At 39.1% G+C, this 22437-nt stretch overlaps 1 protein-coding gene across 2 annotated transcripts in view; it reads right to left on the reverse strand.

Moving 5' to 3' along the window:
• ADAM9 (ADAM metallopeptidase domain 9) overlaps nt 1-22437 on the reverse strand; it is a 149921-nt gene that overhangs the window by 29201 nt on the left and 98283 nt on the right. For both annotated transcript variants that reach the window (XM_042934796.1, XM_042934797.1), the window contains exon 16: nt 20945-21128. In XM_042934796.1, coding sequence (XP_042790730.1) covers nt 20945-21128 — 184 coding nt within the window. The remainder of the gene's footprint in view (nt 1-20944; nt 21129-22437) is intronic.

Raw genomic sequence — 22437 nt, forward strand, 5'->3', positions numbered from 1 at the left:
GCTACTGTTGAAATCTCCTGTATTTCTCACTTCAAGATTTATTCCTTGGGAATGCAAACTGGTACAGCCACTCTGGAAAACAGTATGGAGGTTCCTCAAAAAACTGAAAATAGAACTACCCTACAACCCAAAAATTGCATTACTAGTATTATCCAAGGGATACAGGTACACTGTTTCGAAGGGGCACATGCACCCCAATGTTTACAGCAGCACTATCAACAATAGCCCAAGTATGGGAAGCGCCCAAATGTCCATCGATGGATGAATGGATAAAGAAGTGGTATATATATACAATGGAGTATAACTCGGCAGTCGAAAAGAAGGGAATCTTGCCATTTCCACGTGGATGGAACTAGAGGGTAGTTATGCTAAGCAAAATTAGTCAGAGAAAGACAAATATCATATGACTTCACTCATATGAGGACTTTAAGACACAGAACAGATGAACACAAGGGAAGGGAAGCAAAAATAATATAAAACAGGGAGGGGGACGAAACATAAGAGACTCTTAAATATGGGGAACAAAGAGATGGTTACTGGAGGGGTTGTGGGAGGGGGGATGGGCTAAATGGGTCAGGGGCATTAAGGAATCTACCCCTGAAATCATTGTTGTGCCATATGCTAACTAACATGGATGTAAGTTAAAAAAAAAAAAATTATTCCCTATTTATTCCTTTCTATTTTGAGAGGTTTTGGCAGACAAAGAAAATAAATTAATACTATAATCCACCATTTTTTATAGATTTTTTTTCCCAATACATATTTTTACTCTGAACTTCATTAACTTGTAATAACTGTGATGGTTACCTTTATGTGTCCACTTGTATGGGACACTGAGTGCCCATGATCTGTAGTGAAACATCATTCTGAGCGTTTCTGTGAGGGTGCTTTTTTTTTGGTCATTTAAATTAATTAGACTGGTCATTAATTAATAGACTGATTTAGGTCATTAAATTAATAGACTGAGTAAAGGAGATTGCTTTCCTAATGTAGATGGACCTTGTCCTATCAGTTGATGGCCAGAAAAGAACAAAAAGCCTGATCCTCCCCTGAGTAAGAAAGAATTACTCCTGCCTGCCTGTCTTCAATCTAAGGCTGGTTTTTCCTTCCTCCTGACTTGAACTAAAGCACTGACTCTTCATGGGTATTGAGCCTGCTGGCTTCCAGACTAGAACTATCATCAGCTCTCCTGGTTCTCAGGCCTTTGGACTCTGGCTAGAACTGCACCATCATCTCTCCTGGATCTGCAGCTTGCAAACTGCAAATCTTGGGCCTCTCAGCCCCTGTAACTGTGTGAGTCAATTTCTTATAATTAATAAATGAATGAATACACACACACACACACACACACACACACACACTTCCTATTGGTTCTGTTTCCCCAGAAAACCCTGACTAATGCAGATAATGATACCAAGAGTGGTTTTAGAGGAACAGGTTTTAAGGATGAGTTTTCTGAATTCGTTCCTGGGCCTCTGGAATTGGATCTCTTACCTGACTACATTTGAAGATGTTAGTGCTCTATTTGCAATAACAGAGTACTGAGAGCCCATAGCATGATCTGACAGGAAGATATGCAAAATATCACCACTGTTTATTCCTAATCAACCATTTATAAGAATCAAGAATCTGCATAATTGTGCATATGATACCTTCAAACATTTCTTATTAAATTAATAAGTATGACATCAGGTAGTTACTCCTAATATCACCGGACAAAGTAGGGAATGAAAAGAGCTTATTGCTCAGAAATTTGAACTCTCAGCTCAAATACAGCAAAAATAACCTGAGAGCTTCTAAGTGTCCCCAGAAGGGGACCCTAATCTTTTGTAGCCACAGGGCTGAGACCTCTGAAAATCAAACCCAGAATTTCATCCTTCAACTGGTGAGATTACAACACAAGTTGGACCTCCCAGACTTGCAGGGTACCTACCATTAAAATGAGGGCATTAGGGAGAAAGAATGTGATCCTAAAACTTGTCTTGGGGATGTGTGGGAAGACCCTGATATCTGTATAAGCAGAAAAGTTCTAGGTCAAATGAACAAGAGTCTAACCTGAATTGTTGAGCCCCTAAAGACCTTCCTTGCCCTAAAGATCTTCCTTGCCAGTGGAAGCAGTTTCCTTACCCTTAAAAGAAAAGGCCTTTCCACTCCCAAGTAAAGAGATTAGCATTACATTGCCAGAGGAAATTGTAATGGCCTCCAAGGAGGAAGTTGCCTTCCAAGACAATGCTGATTCACCTCAGGACTCACCCCCACCTGGCGCCCATCTTTGCTTTTAGACCTATCACTAGACTCAAGTCTCAGCAGGCCCCTAAAAGTATGACCTGTGAGGAGGTGTACCAAAAGAGCTACTTAAAGGGTGCATGGATGGTTCAGTTGGTTAAGCATCCGACTTCGGCTCAGGTCATGATCTCACAGTTCGTGGGTTCAAGCCACGTGTTGGGCTCTGTCCTGACAGCTCAGAGCCTGGTGCCTGCTTTGGATCCTGTTTCCCTCTCTCTCTGCCCCTCCCCCACTCACACTCTGTCTCCATCTCTCAAAAAATGAATAAATATTTTTTAAAAAAAAGGAGCTACTTCAGTTTTCTAATTTATCCAGACAGAAGTGCAGGGAACATGTGTAAGAATGGATATAAAGGGTGTGGGATAATGGTAGAAGGAACATAAAGTTGGATCAGGCCAAATTTACTGTTATGTATGGGCTTACTAAGTAGAGATTCTACATGTGATGCTGCAGGTCAGGGATTTATTAAGAGCTTTAACAGTTTGTTGGTTAATTAGCTAAAACATGGACCAAAAGTTAACTCATCCTGAGCAAGTTGGAAATGCTGGACCTGTCTTGGTTTAAGGCAAAAGAAATGATTCAAAGGCTTAGTTAAGATTGGAGTGTTAAGAATGGGTTATTTCAGACCCACTCACTCACTCTGGGAAGGTCCAGCAGACACACCTTCCACAATAACTGTGAGAAATAAATTTGTGAGGGGAACCCCAGCAGGCCTAAATGGCTCTGTCATCACTCTTCTCTGTAGGCCACTTGATATTAGGAACTACAGTCACTGAATTGTAAAACCTAAATGCCACAGAAGTAACTGAATGCCAAATGGCCAGGGCCAAGTGCAGTGGCACTCAATGACAAAGGCAGGGTGGATATGGCTACCATAATAAACAGCAAAGTCAAAGGAGCAATCATAAAAGTCCGACTTGCACAGACCTATGGCATTAGTTAGTTGATCATGGTATTCCTAGAAATAAAAACGGAGGAAGCCTACCAGTAAATTCTTACTACATCTGTAGAAGCAGAAAAGTTCTAGGTCAAGTGAACAAAACAGTGTCATGGGCCCTCAATCAATTACCAGACTTGAGCCATATTACAGACCCAGAAGCCTTTAACTGAAGGAAAGGATGAGTCCCGTTCAGGCAGTACCCTGATACACTGCCAAAAATTTATATTGGTAATCTTTCTCCCATCCATCCCCAATAGGACCTATGGCCTTTTACCAGGGTAACTGAGCACTGTGGAAAAGGAAAATAATCAGATCTTTCAGGGACTACTGGATGCTGTCTCTGAATTGACACTGCTTCCAAGAGACCCAAAACATCATGGTGGCCTACCAGTCAGAGTAGGGAGCTATGGAGGTCAGGTGATCAATGGAGTTTCAGCTCAGGTCGTCCTCATAGTGGGCCCAGTAGGTCCCTGAACCCCATCCCAGTTCTAGAATGCATGACTGGAACAGACATAATCAACAGCTAGCAGAATCCCCACATTGGCTCCCTGACCTGTGGAGTCAGGGTTATTATGGCGGGAAAGGCCGAATGGAAGCCATTAGAACTGCCACTTCCTAGGAAAACAGTACACCAAAAGTAATACCACAATCCAGGAGTCACTGCAGAGATCAATACCACCACTAAGGACTGGAAAGATACTCCAATACAACTAAGCTATTTGGCCTGTGCAGAAGACAGACCTTGGAGAACAACAGCAGATTATAAGCTTAAGCAGCTGGTAGGTGTAATTGCTGCTGTAGCTACTGTGGTTTTACTGCTTGAGCAAATTCACATATCTCCCGGCACCTGGTATGCAGCTACTGAATAGGCAGATACTATTTTCTCCACACTGGTCAATAAGGATCACCAGAAGCAGTTTGCTGGCAAGGCCAGCAATACACCTTCACTGTCCTCTCTCAGGGGTATAGCAACTCTCCAGCCCTATATCATAATTTAGTTTGCAGGGATCTTAATCAACTTTTCCTTCCACAAGATATCACTCTGGCCCACTACATTGATGACATTATCTGATTGGATCTAGTGTGTAAGAAGTAGCAATACTGTAGACTAACTGGTAAGACATTTGCATGTCAGTGGAAAGTAAATCAGACAAAAATTCAGGAGTCTTCTACCTCAGCAAAATTTCTAGGGCATCAGTGGTGCAGGACATATCTAGATTTCCCTTCAAAAATGAAGGATAAGTTTTTACATCAGGCAACCAAAAGAGAAGTAAGACAATTAGTGGGCCTCTGAATTTGGGGGGCAACACATTCCTCACGTGGGCATGTTACTCAAGCCCATTTACCACATAACTTGAAAAACTGCTCATAGAGCATGGACCAGAGCAAGAGAAGGCTGAAACAGGTCCAGAACGCCACAGAAACTGCTCTGCCAACTGGCCCCTTGCTCCACTAGATCCAATGGTGCTTGAAATGTCAGTGGCAGATAGGGATGATGTCTGGAGCCTCTGGCAGTTCCTTAGAGGTAAACAGCACTACAGACCCTTAGGATTTTGGAACAAAACCCTGCCATCCTCTGCAGATAACTACTCTCCTTTTCAGATACAGCTTAGGCCTTACTAGACTGAACACTTAACCATAAGCCACCAGGTTACCACGGGACCTGAATTACCCATCATGAACTGGGTGTTATCTGACCCACCATACTTTAAAGTCTAGCATGCACAGCAACATTCCACCATCAAATGAAAGTGGCAGATACATAGTACAGCCTGAGCAGGTCCTGAAGATAACAGTAAGTTGCATAAAGAAATGGTCTAAATACCCTGGTCTCCATTCTTGCTTAACCGCTTTCTCTCTCTCAGCCTCTGGACTGGAACTATACCATCAGCTCTTCTGAGTGTCCAGCTTGCCTACTGAAGATATTGGCTCTTAAGACTTGTTAACCAACATAAACACGTAAGCTAATTCCATACAAGAAATCTTACATACACATATATACAGACATCCTATTAGTTCTGTTTCTCTAGAGAAACCTGACTAATACACTGACCAATATCTCTCACTTATATGTCCAGACCAAAAACAAATACCAAAAATAACTGAAATGTGAAAATGTTTAGGAAAAGGCTTAAAGCCTTTACCACACTGAGCAGAACATACAACCCCACAGCAAAAAGCTACATGGGCATAAGGAAGGAATAAATATTATTCTACTTTTACTAATTTAAATCTACCCTAGTGGCTCTCTTTATAAACTCATTGCTTGTATCCTCTCAAGATTCATATGCTGAAGCCCTAACCCTGATATAGTAGTATTTGGAGATAAAGATTTTGGGAGGTAATTAGGGTTAGATGAGGTCATGAGGGTGGAACCCTGATCTGATGGAATTAGTGCCTTTACAAGAAAAGACACCAGAGAGTTTGTGCTCACTTTCTCTCTCTCCCTCTCTTTCTCTCTCTCTCTATGTGCACACAGAAAAAGGGTCATGTGAGCACACAGCAAGACGACAGCCACCTATGAGCCCAGAGAAGACTGCAGGCATAGGGACCAGGCAGGAGAAACTCCCATCTATGCCCCCTGAGATGCTGAAAGGGCCCAAAAGCAGTTCTAGCTTCTTCACAGTCACAGTCTGCCAGCAGTCCTAAGGGCCCAGGGCCCCAGTGGGGGACACTCTTGTCTACAACCCTAGTATTTCTAAAAGGACACTCTACTTGGCTCTATCCCTAACAACTGCACTCTGTGAATATACTTTCTGGCACAGGGACCCAAAATGAGACTCTCCCAGCTGTAACCCCAGAAATCCTGAAGGGCCTTACACTTGGCTCCAGTCGTATCACAGCCACAGCCCACCACCAGATCCATCAACCAAGGAACCCATCTCCTGCATTCCCGAAAATTCTGAAAGGGATCTATACTCAGTTTCAGCAACTCCAAGCCTCAGTCCTCAAGCTGTCCTGCCAGCTTTTGGGGAACCAAGAGCAGATGCTCATGTCTACACATCAAGAGATCCTGAATTAGCCCTATATTCAGCTCCCAGCCCATCCAGCCAGTTAGGGACCCATCCTGGCCACCCAGGGATCCATCCAGTGAACAGACAGCAGTATTCTCAGGTATCTGATGGGAGCCACACCAGTCCATGCACCAAGTAATAGGCCTGGTGTCTGAAGACCCAACTGTGGACTCTGAAGCAGACCCTTGTCTCAAGGCCACCTTACCTCCTGAACAAGGTACTACTACAGGAAGTTCAATCCACTCAGAGACCAGTCACGATTTATGCCCACCCAAGCTCCTGATAACAGGCCCACCAATCACAGACCCCACTGTGGAGACAGACTTGTAACCAGCTCCAACCCAGCCTAAAATTCCAAGGTAATCCCATCAATACTGAAAACAGACAGGAGGTCTTTACCTGATGAAACCAGCGTGTAAAGACTAGAAGAGGTGTTTATTCCTTCAAATACATAGCCACCAATGCAATACTACATAAGCATCAGGCAAATATGACATCACCAAAGGAAACTAATAAAGTGCGAATAAATGACCCCAAAGAAATGAAGATCTATAGGTTACCTGACAAAGAATTCAAAATAATCATCATAAAGAACCTGAATGAAATGAAAGAAAACAGAGACTACTAAACAAAATCAGAAAAACAATCAATGAACAGAATGAGTTTAAGAAAGAAGTAGAAACCATTAAAAGGAACCAAACAGAAATCCTGGACCTAAAGAATACAATAACAGAAATTAAAACTTCAATACAGAGCTTCAAGAACAGATTTACTCATCCAGAAGAAAGAATCAGCAAACTCAAACACTGTTTGAAATTAGCCAGAGAGACAAAAAATAAGAAAGAATGAAAAAGAGTGAAGAAAGCCTATGTGAACCATTATGGGACACCATCAAGCAAACAAACATTCATATCATAGGAATCTCAGAAGAGGAAAATGGAAGAAAGTTTATTTAAAGAAGTAACAATTAAGGGGTGCCTGGGTGGCTCAGCCGGTTGAGCGTCCAACTTTGGCTCAGGTCATGATCTCACAGTTAGCAAGTTCAAGCCCTACATCAGGCTCTGTGCTGACAGCTCAGAGCCTGGTGCTTGCTTTGGATTCTGTGTCTCCCTCTCTCTCTGCCCCCTTCCCCACTCATGCTCTGTATCTCTCTGTCTCTCAAAAATAAACAAACATTAAAAAAAAATTTAAAGAAGTAATAGTTGAAATCTCCCAAATCTTTGGAGAATATGGACATTCAAGTACAGGAAGCTCAAAGAACTCCATGTTAGAAAGCAGAAAGAGAAAGCAGCAAGATTCATCACATACAAAGGAACCCCCATATGGCTGTCTGTGGATGTATCTCTCTAAAGAAACTTTGAAAGCTAAAATAAATCATCGGGATTATATATCCAATGTGCTAAACAGCAACAATAAAAAATTGCCAACAAGGAATACTATACCTAGGAAAATTGTCCTTCAGATATGTAGGAGAGTTAAAGACATTCCCAGATAAAGAAAAACTAACAGTTCATCACCACTTGCCCTACCTTACAAGAAATTTTAAAGTGAATTCTTCAAGTTGAAATGAAAGGACACTAATAATATGAAAATATATAAAACCATAAAACTCATGGTGAAGGTAAATATATAGTTAAATTCAGAATACCTAACTATTGGGGCCAACATGGTAGAGAAGTAGGGGAGACTCCCCGTGTCTCTCAAACAAAGAAGTGCAGAAGCCAAAGGACTTTGAACACCAGAGCCTGGGAGGAAAAGAGACTGAATCTACCCGAAGAAAATGGGAGAGCTGGAGAAAAGATAGGTGGGTGACTGCGAACTGGGGGAGATAAAAAAAAAAAAAAAAAAAAAAAAAAGGCCACGTGGGCACAGAGGGGAGAGACAAAGGGAAGAGAAAGAGCGGCTAGGGAAGTGTATGACCATATCTGGACAGGAGAAAGACCTGGGACTGAGACTGAGAGAGATCCGATCTCTAACTGCTGGGCTTTCTTCGGACTGGGGCCAGCTCCCTGTTCGCACACCAGGGGCCTGGATGCAGTGGTATGTAAGGGGCTCGGTCAGCAGTTGGAGAAAGTGGTTCCCTCCCTGGAGGGTTGTGCAACAGTACAAAGCCTGTCCATGTCTGCCACCCACGGGATCAGTGGCTGGGCCGAGGGCACAGTCTGCAGGAGGAAAAGGCAGCCATCTCCCTGGAGTGCTGTGGGAAAAGACAAAGCCTGCTTGAGTCCACGACCGCGGGGACTAGCGGCGAGGGCGGCAGCTCAGTCCGCAGAAGGCAGTCCTCCCTGAAGTGCTGTGGCACAAAGCCAGCTGGGGCCACATATTGCCACACTGAGAGGCGCTTCCCCACTGCCAGAACGCACGGAAAAGGACTTTGAATCCTAGCCAAGCGCAAGGTCAGGGTAGGTGGCAGAGCAGAAGGACCGCCCAGTCTGCGCCCATGGTTTGGCACAGTGAGGATGACTCAAACTGAGTCCACCGGGTCCAGGTCCATGAAGAAGAGACTGGGGGATCACCACTCCCCCCGTTGCCCCCACCACCACCAAGGCGGGGCCTCAGGGATCAGTTCAGGGGCCCATAGTAGAAGTGGGTCCAGACTACACCAAACCACGCCCCTTCGCACGGGGTAACCGTACATACACCAGAGCCTCACAGACCCTGCGGAAAGCTCCTCCGACAAGCGCTGCAGCATTGCCTGGATTAACTCTAGGTCAATTCTGGATGTATAGATATATTCTCCCCGCCCCCCACTTTCTCCTTATCTCTTCCCTCTTCTAGGCTGGTAATTCTGGTTATTGGTCTGTCTAAACACACATATTTAATCCATTGTCTTGATACATGTTCTACACCTCCTTCTTTACACTCCTTTCTCTCTCTCTCTGGAATAATCAAGCCATATAGTTTCTCTGTCTGGGTAACTTTATCTTCGTTTCATTTTCCCCACTTCCTTCTTTATTTTCCTTTCTCTCTCTCTGGATTAACCCTTTTAGTCTCTCTGCCTAGTCAATGTTTATTTTTTCTCCCCCCTCCCCCATCATTTCTCTCTTTGTATGTGCTCTTCCAGCACTGCCTCCACCCTCTTCTTTACTTGTAGTCAGTGTTTTGGGGTTTTTTGTTTTAGACTTTAATTTTTTGTTTTTATTTGTTTGTTTGTGTTATTTGTTTGTGTGTTTTCGTCTCCTGTTTCTCTGTTTTCCTTTACAGGGCTACTCCAAGGAACAAATAAAAGCACACCTGGTGGAGGGTCCAAAATATCACTACGAGTAGGGTAAATAAATAACCAAAGTCACAATAACAGAGAGCAAGTAACACTCTCCAAAAAAACACCCCCTGAAGGGCCAGGCCCTGGACAGTGTATGACCCTCCTTTAATACAGCAGTGCTCGCAGGTCCAGAGCACACAACAAGCTATTAAAACACATGAGGGACAGAAAACTAGCCAAAATGACAAAACGGAAGAATTCTCCTCAAACGAAATTCCAGGAAGTAGAGACAGCTAACGAATTGATCAAAACCGATTTAAGCAATATGACTGAACAAGAATTTAGAATAATAGTCACAAAAGTAGTTGCTTGGCTTGAAAAGAGCATAGAGGACAGCAGAGAATCTTTTGCTAGAGATATCAAGGCAGTAAAAAATAGTCATGATGAATTAAAAAATGCTATAAATGAGGTGCAAAATAAAATGGAGGGGGCCATAGCACAGATTGAAGAGACAGAAGAGAGAATAGGTGAATTAGAAGATAAAATTATGGAAAAAGAGGAAACAGAAAAAGGCAGATAAAAAAAAAAAAAATCCAGGAGTACGAGGGGAGAATTAGAGAACTAAGTGATGCAATCAAACGGAAGAATATCTGTATCATAGGAATCCAGAAGAAGAGAGAGAGAAAGGGGCTGAAGGTATACTTGAACAATTCATACTTGAGAACTTCCCTGATCTGGGGAAGGAAACAGGCATTGAAATCCAAGAGGCACAGAGAACTCCCTTCAGGCGTAACTTGAATCAATCTTCTGCATGACATGTCATAGTGAAACAGGCAAAATACAAGGATAAAGAGAAAATTCTGAAAGCAGCTAGGAATAAATGGGCCTTAACATACAAAGGTAGACACATACAGGTAATAGCAGATCTATTTACTGAAACTTGGCAGGCCAGAAAGGAATGGCAGGACATCTTCAATGAGATGAACAAGAAAAATATGCAGCCAAGAATCCTTTACACAGCAAGTCTGTCATTCAGAATAGAAGGAAAGATAAAGGTTTTCCCAAACCAACAAAAACTGAAGGAATTCATCACCACTAAACCAGCCCTACAAGAGATCTTAAGGGGGACTCTGTGAGTGAAATGTTGCAAGGACCACAAAGTACCAGAGACACTACTACAAGCATGAAACTTACAGACATCACAATGACTCTAAACCCATATCTTTCAATAATAACACTGAATGTAAAAGAACTAACTGCTCCGACCAAAAGACATAAGGTATCAGAATGAATAAAAAAAAAAAAAAAAAAAAAAAAAACCAAGACCCATCTATTTGCTGTCTACAAGAGACTCATTTTAGACCTGAAGACACCTTCAGATTGAAAGTAAGGGGATGGAGAACTATCTATCATGCTACTGGAAGTCAAAAGAAAGTTGGAGTAGCCATACATAAATCAGACAAACTAGACATTAAATTAAAGGCTGTAACAAGAGATGAAGAAGGGCATTATATAATAATTACAGGGTCTCTTCATCAGGAAGAGCTAACAATTATAAATGTCTATGTACCGAATTTGGCAGCCCCCAAATATATAAAACAATTAATCACAAACATAAGCAACCTTATTGATAAGAATGTGGTAACTGCAGGAGAGTCTAATACTCCACTTACAACAATGGATAGAACATCTAGACAGAGAATAAAGAAAGAAACAAGGGCCCTGAATGATACATGGGATCAGATGGATTTGACAGATATATTTAGAACTCTGCAACCCAAAGCAACAGAATATACTTTCTTCTCAAGTGCACATGGAATATTCTCCAAGATAGATCACATACTGAGTCACAAAACAGCCCTTAATAAGTATAAAAGAATTGAGAACATAGGCACACTTTCAGATCACAATGCCATGAAACTTGAAATCAACCACAGGAAAAAGTCTAGAAACCCCCCAAAAGCATGGAGGTTGAAGAACATCCTACTAAAGAATGAATGGGTCAACCAGGCAATTAGAGAAGAAATTAAAAAATATATGGAAACAAATGAAAATGAAAATACACCAATCCAAATGCTTTGGGATGCAGCGAAGCCAGTCCTGAGAGGAAAATACATTGCAATCTAGGCCTATCTCAAGAAACAAGAAAAATCCCCAATACAAAATCTAACAGCACACCTAAAGGAAATAGAAGCAGAACAGCAAAGACACCCCAAACCCAGCAGAAGAAGAGAAATAATAAAGATCAGAGCAGAAATAAAAAATATAGAATCTAAAACAAGAGTAGAACAGATCAATGAAACCAAGAGTTGTTTTTTTGAAAAAATAAATAAAATTGATAAACCTTTAGCCAGGCTTCTCAAAAAGAAAACAGAGAGAGGACCCAAGTAGATAAAATCATGAATGAAAATGGAATTATTACAACCAATCCCTCAGAAATACAAGCAATGATCAGGGAATACTATGAAAAAGTATATGCCAACAAACTGGACAACCTGGAAGAAATGGACAAATTCCTAAGCACCCACACACTTCCAAAACTCAAACAGGAAGAAATAGAATATTTGAACAGACCCCTAACTAGTGAAGAAATTGAATCAGTTATTAAAAATCTCCCAACAAATAAGAGTCCTGGACCAGATGGCTTCCCTGGGGAATTCTACCAGACATTTAAAGCAGAAATAACACCTATCCTTCTCAAGCTGTTCCAAAAAATAGAAAGGGAAGGAAAACTTCCAGACTCATTCTATGAAGCCAGCATTACCTTGATTCCCAAACCAGACAGAGCCCCAGCAAAAAAGAGAACTACAGGCCGATATCCCTGATGAGTATGGATGCAAAAATTCTCAACAAGATACTAGCAAATTGAATTCAACAGCAAATAAAAAGAATTATTCACCATGATCAAGTGGGATTCATTCCTGGGATGCAGGGCTGGTTCAACATTCGCAAATCAATCAACGTGATACATCACATTAATAAAAGAAAAGATAAGAACCATATGATCCTGTCAATCGATGCAGAAAAAGCATTTGACAAAATTCAGCATCTTTCCTTATTAAAAACCCTCGAGAAAGTCCGGATAGAAGAAACATACTTAAACATCATAAAAGCCATTTATGAAAAGCCCACAGGTAATATCATCCTCAATGGGGAAAAACAGCGCTTTCCCCCTGAGATCAGGAACACGACAGGGATGTACACTCTCACAGCTGTTGTTTAACATAGTGTTGGATGTTCTAGCATCAGCAATCAGACAACAAAAGGAAATCAAAGGCATCAAAATTGGCAAAGATGAAGTCAAGCTTTCACTTTTTGCAGATGGCATGATACTCTACATGGGAAACCCCATAGACTCCACCAAAAGTCTGGCAGAACTGATACATGAATTCAGCAAAGTCGCAGGATAGAAAATTAACGTACAGAAATCAGTTGCATTTTTATACACCAATAGAAGTGACAGAAAGACAAATAAAGAAACTGATCCCATTCACAATTGCACCAAGAATCATAAAATACCTAGGAATAAACCTAACCAAAGATGTAAAAGATCTGTATGCTGAAAACTAAAGAAAGCTTATGAAGGAAATTGAAGAAGATACAAACAAATTCCATGCTCATGGACTGGAAGAATAAATACTGTTAAAATGTCAACACTACCCAAAGCCATCTACACATTCAATGCAGTCCCAATCAAAATTGCACCAGCATTCTTCTCGAAGCTAGAACAAGCAATCCTAAAATTTGTATGGAACCACAAAAGACCCCGAATAGCCAAAGGAATATTGAAGAAGAAGACCGAAGCAGGAGGCATCACAATCCCAGACTTAAGCCTCTACTACAAAGCTGTAATCATCAAGATAGCATGGTACTGGCACAAAAACAGACACTATCATAGACTCCAGAATAGAATAGAGACTCCAGAATTGGACCCATAAATGTATGGCCAACTAATCTTTGACAAAGCAGGAAAGAATATCTAATGGAGAAAAGACAGTCTCTTTTACAAATGGTGCTGGGAGAATTGGACAGCAACATGCAGAAGAATGAAACTAGACCACTTTCTTACACCATACACAAAAATAAACTCAAAATGGATGAAGGACCTAAATGTGAGACAGGAAACCATCAAAACCCTAGAGGAGAAAGCAGGAAAAAACCTCTCTGACCTCAGCCACAGCAATTTCTTACTCGACACATCTCCAAAGGCAAGGGAATTTAAAGCAAAAATGAACTATTGGGACCTCATGAAGATATAAAAAGCTTTTGCACTGCAAAGGAAACAATCAACAAAACTAAAAGGCAACCAGCGGAATGGGAAAAAAGATATTTGCAAATGACATATCGGATAAAGGGCTAGTATCCAAAATCTATAAAGAACTCACCAAACTCCACACCCAAAAGACAAAAAATCCAGTGAAGAAATGGGCAGGGGACATGAATAGACACTTTTCTAAAGAAGACATCCAGATGGCCAACCAGCACACGAAAAGATGCTCAACGTCACTCCTCATCAGGGAAATACAAATCAAAACCACACTGAGATACCACCTCACACCAGTCAGAGTGGCTAAAATGAACAAATCAGGAGACTATAGATGTTTGGAGAGGATGTGGAGAAACAGGAACCCTCTTACACTGTTGGTGGGAATGCAAACTGGTGCAGCCACTCTGGAAAACAGTGTGGAGGTTCCTCAAAAAATTAAAAATAGATCTACCCTATGACCCAGCAGTAGCACTGCTAGGAATTGACCCAAGGGATACAGGAGTGCTGATGCCTAGGGGCACTTGTACCCCAATGTTTATAGCAGCACTTTCAACAATAGCCAAATTATGGAAAGAGCCTAAATGTCCATCAACTGATGAATGGATAAAGAAATCATGGTTTATATACACAATGGAATACTACATGGCAATGAGAAAGAATGAAATATGCCCTTCTGTAGCAACGTGGATGGAACTGGAGAGTGTCATGCTAAGTGAAATAAGCCATACAGAGAAAGACAGATACCATATGTTTTCACTCTTCTGTGGATTCTGAGAAACTCAACAGAAGACCAGGGGGAGGGAAAGGGGGGGTGTGGAAGTTACAGAGAGGGAAGGCAGCAAACCATAAGAGACTCTTAAATACTGAGAACAATCTGAGGGTTGATGGGGGGTGGGGGGGAGGGGAAAGTGGGTGATGGGCATTGAGGAGGGCACCTGTTGGGATGAGCACTGGGTATTGTATGGAAACCAATTTGACATTAAATTATATATATATATATATATATATATATATATATATATATATAAATGTGATTTAAATAAATAAATAAAGTAAAAAAAAAAAAAGAATACCTTACTATTTTAATGGTGCTGTGTAAATCACTCTATCTCTAGTAAAAAAAACTTAAATAAAAATAACTAATAACTTATTAATGGATGCACAATATAAAAAGATGCTAAGTATGACACAACAGTTTAAAATATGAGAAGTAAAAGTGTAGTGCTTGTGTATGCAATTGAAGGTAAGTTATTATCAGCTTAAAATAGACTGTTATATCTACAAAATGTTTTATATAAGCCTCACGCTAACCACAAAAGAAGAAACATAGTAGAACACACAAAAGAATTAAAGCATACTCTAAAAATAAATAAATAAATAAATAAATCATGAAAGAAGATAGTAAGAAAGGAAAAAAGGAACAAAAGAACTAAAAACAGTCAACAAACAATGAAATGGCAATGAGTCCTTAGCTATCAATAATTACTTTAAATAGAAATGAACTACTAAAGTCCCATATCAAAAGACACAAAGTGGCTGAATAGACTTAAAAATATATACATATCCAACAATATGCTGCCTAAAAGAGGCTCACTTATAGTGTTAAGGACACACCGGTTGAAAGTGAAGGGACAGAAAAACATATTCTATGCCAATGGTAACCAAAAGAGCAGGAACGGCTATATTTATATCACATATAATAGACTTAGTCAGAATTGGTTGCAAGAGACAAAGAAGGCCATGAAATAGGGATAAAGGAGACAATTCATCGATGTAATAATTTTAAGTATTTATGTACCTTCCACTGGAGCATTTAAATATTTAAACCAAATAGTGACAAAAGTGAAGAGAGAAACAGACAGCAATACAATACTAGTAGTAGACTTCAATACCCCACTTTCAACATCGGATAGGTCATCCAGACAGAAATTTCTTTTTATTTATTTTGAGAGAGAGCATGCGTGAATACGTGAGCAGCTGGGGAGGGCAGGCAAAGAGGAAGAGAATCCCAAGCAGGCTCCACACTCTCAGTGCACAGCCCAACACAGGGGCTCGATCTCACAAACCGTGAGATCGTGACCTCAGCCAAAATCAAGAGATGAATGCTTAGCCAACTGAGCCACCCAGGTGCCCCCAGACAGAAATTTAATAAGGAAACAGCAGATCTAAAGAACTTTATAGACCAAAATGGATCTAACAGACATAAACAGAACAGCCATGCAACAGCAGCAGAATACATACTCTTCTGAGGCACACACAGAACATTCTACAGGATACAACTTATGTTGGGCCACAAAGCAAGACAACATATTTAAGAAGACTGAAATCATATCTAGTATCTTTTCCAATCACAATGGTTTGAAACTAGAAATTAGTAACAGGAGGAATGTGTAAAATTCACAAAAAATGTGGAAAGTAAACAACACACTCCTGAACGACCAATCCTGTCATTTGCAACAACATGCATGGACCTTGGGGACATTATTCTAAGTGAAGAAAGTCTGACAAAGACAGACAAATACCATATGATCTCACATATATGTGGAGTCTTCAAAAAAAAAGGGGGGGTGGTGAAGCCTCACTCATAGGAAAAATGGGGAGATGTTGATCCAATAGTACAAATCTCCAGTTAAAAGATGAGTAAGTTCTGGGTATCTAATAGTCAGCCTGATGATTGTAGTTAACAATATTATACACTTGAAAGTTACCAAGAGAGTAAATCTTAAATATTGTACCACCAAAAAAAAAAAAAAAAGAAAAAAAATTATATTTATGGGAGGTTATAGAAGTGTTAACTAACCTTACTGTGGTAGTCATTTCACAATATATACATGTATCAAATCATCACACTGTACACCTTAAACATATAGCATATTAAATGTTAATTATATCTCAATAAGCTGGGGCAAGGGAGGGGCGGGGAGCCAAAAGGGAGAAGCAAAGATCGTAGAAACATTATTTGAGATTTAGGGTTCCAAAGCTCTTTATTTGTTTCTTTGGTTTAAATCAATTAATCCTGTTATACTTTAATTCAATATTATCTGAGTTTTTTGTGGGACTTAAGAGTACTGACTACAATCTACAGAGTAAAAGTTCATAAATTCAAAAAACATCAAAAGTAGACAGTTTCAGAAACACAAAAGTAAATTCACCAACACATAGAATCCGGGAATATATCTAAAGAAAAATTTAATGTTACCAGTGTGTGCTCCAGGAATGCAAAGATAATTTAATGTTAGGGAATTTATTGATATAACCCAGCACATATCAATAGGTCAAAGGTAAATAATGATTATTTTTTTTAATGTTTTTATTTATTTATTTTTGAGAGAGAGAGACAGCACAAGTTGGGGAACAGCAGAGAGAGGGAAGGACACAGAAAATCCAAAGAAGGCTCCAGGCTCTAAGCTGTCAGCACAGAGCCCGACACAGGGCTCAAACTCACAAACTGCAAGATCATGACCTGAGCTGAAGTCAGACGCTCAACCAACTGAGCCACCCAGGTGTTCCAAATGATTATCTTCATAGTATCTAATATTTTTTAAATATTTAATATTTTAATGTCAAAGAACTACTTATAAAATGTAAAATCTACTGTTTATTTTTATCCTTATTCAATAGGATTAAAAGGATACCGCATTAAGTGAAAAATACCATGTACCCCAAGCGATTAGCCAAAATCATACATAACCTTGAAAGGCTAAACGCATTCCCACTCATGTCAGAGTCAAGACAAAGATGCACACTATCACTATTTACAATTATTCTGGAAGTGCTATCATTGCAATTACACAAGAAAATAAATCCAAACTGTAAATATGAGAAAGGAAACCAACTTTTTATCATTTGCAGATGATGACTTTTACTTAGAAAATTCTAGGATGTGGAGAAACGGGAACCCTCTTGCACTGTTGGTGGGAACGCAAATTGGTGCAGCCGCTCTGGAAAGCAGTGTGGAGGTTCCTCAGAAAATTAAAAATAGACCTACCCTATGACCCAGCAATAGCACTGCTAGGAATTTATCCAAGGGATACAGGAGTACTGATGCATAGGGGCACTTGTACCCCAATGTTTATAGCAGCACTCTCAATAGCCAAATTATGGAAAGAGCCTAAATGTCCACCAACTGATGAATGGATAAAGAAATTGTGGTTTATATACACAATGGAGTACTACATGGCAATGAGAAAGAATGAAATATGGCCCTTTGTAGCAACGTGGATGGAACTGGAGAGTGTGATGCTAAGTGAAATAAGCCATACAGAGAAAGACAGATACCATATGGTTTCACTCTTATGTGGATTCTGAGAAACTTAACAGAAACCCATGGGGGAAGGGAAGAGAAAAAAAAAAAAAGAGGTTAGAGTGGGAGAGAGCGAAAGCATAAGAGACTGTTAAAAACTGAGAACAAACTGAGGGTTGATGGGGGGTGGGAGGGAGGGGAGGGTGGGTAATGGGTATTGAGGAGGGCACCTTTTGGGATGAGCACTGGGTGTTGTATAGAAACCAATTTGACAATAAATTTCATATATTAAAAAAAAAAAAAGAAGTCAAAGGTTTGTAAGAGAAAAAAAAAAAAGAAAATTCTAATATAATTGACAATAGAAATAGGTAAACACTAAGTGTATGCCTGGTAACAAAATAAACATATACAAATGAAATTTTTTCTGAATATCAATAATACCCAGTCAAAAATACAAACAAAATAGCTTCTCTTGTCAGTAAAAACCAATTAGAAACTGAAATATAACAAAACAGAAAATATAACAGGAGAAAACGGGCCTATTCATAATAACAATAAAAATCTACCCAATAATAAAATTAACAAAAAACATAAATACCTTTATTAGTAAATCTTTAAAAGAAGACCCCTCAAAAATGGACACACATACCATGTTCTACTTTGAGAAGACTCAATCATGTAATGATGTCACTTTTCCCCATTATAAGTTTATAAATTTAATGTCATCCCAACCAAAATTCCAAAGCATTTTTTAGTTTTTTAGATTTTAATTTTTTGCACCTCAACAAACATTATCTCAAGTTCATTTGGAATTATAAGCGAATAAAAATAGCCAAGAGAACTAGGAAAAAAGAATGGGAGGGTATTTGCATGACCAGATAAGAAAAATACATTATAAAACCAATAAAAACTAAATCAAGGCAGTACTGACACATGAGTAGTTAGACCTATCAATGGGCATGAAGAGGGAAAAAACAAAAATTAAGCCCTAGAATATATAAAAATTTAATCGGTAATTTAAATAAAATTTCAAATTAAAGGAAAGAGATTATAAATGAGGTTAAGGCAAATGATAAGCCATTCTGAAAAAAAATGGCATTAGAACTCAGCATACAGTAATGAATAAATGATAAAAGAGAAAAAAAAGAATGCCAACCTCATACTATATACACTCAACATTCCCCTGGATTAAAGAGGCATTAAATAAAAAACAAAATCTACTACAAAATACAAGAGAATAATGATCTGATATACTGATAAAAGTCTTATAAAACATGTAAGTAAAGTTAGAAACCATAAAGGAAGAGAATAACAGCTTTAAATACATAAAAATGCAAACACAGCAAAAAAAAAACCACTAAAAACAAAAGAAAGAAGACGCAAGAAGTGAGCTGGGCAAAAACATCATATATGTATATTTATATATTATATTTGTTACATATGATGTAAATTAATTAAGGTTCTTTAAAATCAATAAGAAATCAAATTCAAAATCAATAAGAAAATAGGCCAATTTTTAAGTGTATAAAGAACATCAACATGGCAAATCACAGAAGAAGGAATAAACATATAGAGACAAAAAAATTCAACATCACTAATAATTAAGAAGAAAGTAAAATAAAAAGGAAACCACCAACGAAAGCTTGAAAATGATAGCTAATCTTGACTATGGTGTGAAGAATTAAAACACTTCCCACTAAAAACTGGTTAGAAAATAAACTATTAAAGCTTTTTCTAAAGAGAATCAGGCACGGGCACCTGGGTGGCTCAGTTGGTTAAGCGTCCAACTCCTGATTTCGACTCAGGTCATGATCTCACGGTTCATGAGTTGGAGCCCAGCACTGGGCTCCATGTGCTGATAGCATGGCGCCTGGTCGGGATTCTCTTTCTCCCTCTCTCTTTGCTCCTCACCCACTCATGCTGCTCTCTCTCTCTCTCAAAATAAATAAATAAACTTAAAAAAGTAAAAGAGAATTCATGCAAAACTCTAAAACCTTAAAAAGTATGCACACCCCATTATAGTAGTTTCACCTCAGGAAACAATCATAATATTCTGAAATTTTTATTTATAAAGCCATTTACCTCAGCATTGTTTATAGTAACTACAGCAATCGAGTTTTTATAGTGGCAACAACAGGCACAAAAATATAAGGGTCTTTTTGTAGGAAAGGAGGAACAGAACTGGAACTGAAAACTCAGTACACAATGACGGAGGTAACTAGCAAGTCCACCCGTCTTTTTTATGTGTCACCTTATCAGTCACTTGTGTTCTCTCTCTCTTCCCCCTCCTCTACTCTCCTTTAAATTGGTTTCTTCAATTTGCCCAACACTCCTGCTCCCCCATATCTTTTGTATATGACTGAAGTTTGCCATAACCATTCTAGCCCTGCTCTTGCTTCATAGCATCGCTGAAGAATTCTTACAGTTTCTGCCCTATTCTTAATAGTATTTCTTAATTATATATTCCCCCCCAAAAGGAATTTGTCCTAGCTCATCTTATCATATAGAAACCAATGGTAGTGAGTCAGGAGCTGGCTGACTCTTGACTCATATCTGATCCAAACAACAGTGATCAGGGTAGCAGAGAGCATGGGGGGACAAGCATTATGACATTTCTGGTACTACACATTCTAGTCTAGAGACACACAATCATACACACACACACACACACACACACACACACACACACACACACTCACAATCCTGGCAATCACCTAAATGTCCCAATAATAGCAGACTGCTAATAAATTATAGCACCATTGATAATGGAAAGAAATATGCACAGCAACACAGACTAGTGGTTATAATATATGACTGCCAGTGAAATCTGGGTAGTAGAATAACAGCCATTCTTAATTTTGTATTTTCCAAAATCTCTACCAAAAAAACATTAGATTTCTTTTATAAATAAGAAAAGAATAACCACTTACTTTGTATAATGCTTTTTTTATTTTTTTAATTTTAAATTATAAATAGAAAACATTCTGATTACCTTTCCATCATCACATCTTGTACCCTCGTTCACCATCCCAGGATCTGGAACATCCGATCCTAGCTGGAAATCCACACCCCAACATTTGGTGCCTCTACTGGGAGTCTGAATTATAGCAGGCACAATTCCAAATACAGGCATGTCTTGTACATTCTCACACTGAAGCTTTCCACACAAAGCATTCCTGTAAGATAGAGAAATAATGCAAACATAAAATGCACCCACTGTAGATACAAAATAAAAATAAAAATTATATATTTGGACACATAAAGTTTTTTGTTGTTTTTTTTTTACTTAAAGAAAGTTTACTGATAGTTAGCTGAAGGGAGTCTCAACAGAGAAAGCATATAAGAGCAAAGGCACCTAAGCAGGTCTCTTCAAATATGGCAGAGATAACTGGATGCTAGGATGAAATCAGTAGGTGTACCAGGTGGTGTTCCTGCTCCTTCTCTCCCCACCCCTACTCTCTCTTCACTAGCGGTTTAGGGCTCAAACACGTCTAACTAAAGAGTTGTTTATAAATATAATTTTATAAATGCTTTTCCATAGAAAATAATAGAACTATACCAAAATTCGGTTGTGACTTCTTACAGAGTTGCCATAAGGAGAAAATTAGATTCTGTACTATAAAATAATTAAGAAAGGACTCCACCCTTCGTGGCTTGGGCTAAGCTAACTCTTAGTTACTTAATTTAAGACTCAATTCATTAACTCATTAATTCACTAATTCAATTCACTGATTCAATATTACAACTCTATGAAGGGTTATCTGACTACAATTCCTATTACCAAGGCTGTGTTAGCTAAATGCCCTTCCTATACCCTTCCATAACACACTAAATACCACTAATATCAACTCTTAAGATGCTATATTGAAATTTTCTACCTGATTGCCTTGTGATCCAAGAATCTACCCTATACTAGAATCTCCTTTATGTTATCACTGCCAAGTCATTATAGGATATTGTTTTCCTCTAATTCACCAATTCCTCTAATTAATCACCCCCTAAAAATTCGCAGTCTAGCTTTCATAAAACTATTTTATTTCTTGAGCTAAAATTTATATCCTTATAACTTTTCCTCATTGGTCCCAGGCCTTCCACATGAGATCACACAGCTAATAGCAAATGTCTTTTCCTTCTTCCACATGGCAGCTATTTTAGGACAATTATCACATAGTTCCTAAATACTTATTCACCAGAGCAATATCTTATAATCATTTCTCATGGAACAAGGAAGCTCCCCTCTAAATATGTTCCAGGTTCTCTCATTGCCTCTTGAAGCACAGTGCTCAGAGCAGGGCATGAAATTTCAGTTATAGCCTGATAAGCAAATAACATAACAGAGCTCACATTTCCTATATTCTAGATACTGTACTACTATTAGGCCCATGATTACAGTAGCTTTTATGGTAACTACATTACATTATAGATGCCCTTGAACTGATCACTAGCTAAAATTCCTATTTACTTTTTGCATATATTGTTAAGTCT

The sequence above is a fragment of the Panthera leo genome, chromosome B1, assembly GCF_018350215.1.
Source record: "Panthera leo isolate Ple1 chromosome B1, P.leo_Ple1_pat1.1, whole genome shotgun sequence".
Lineage (NCBI taxonomy): Eukaryota > Metazoa > Chordata > Mammalia > Carnivora > Felidae > Panthera > Panthera leo.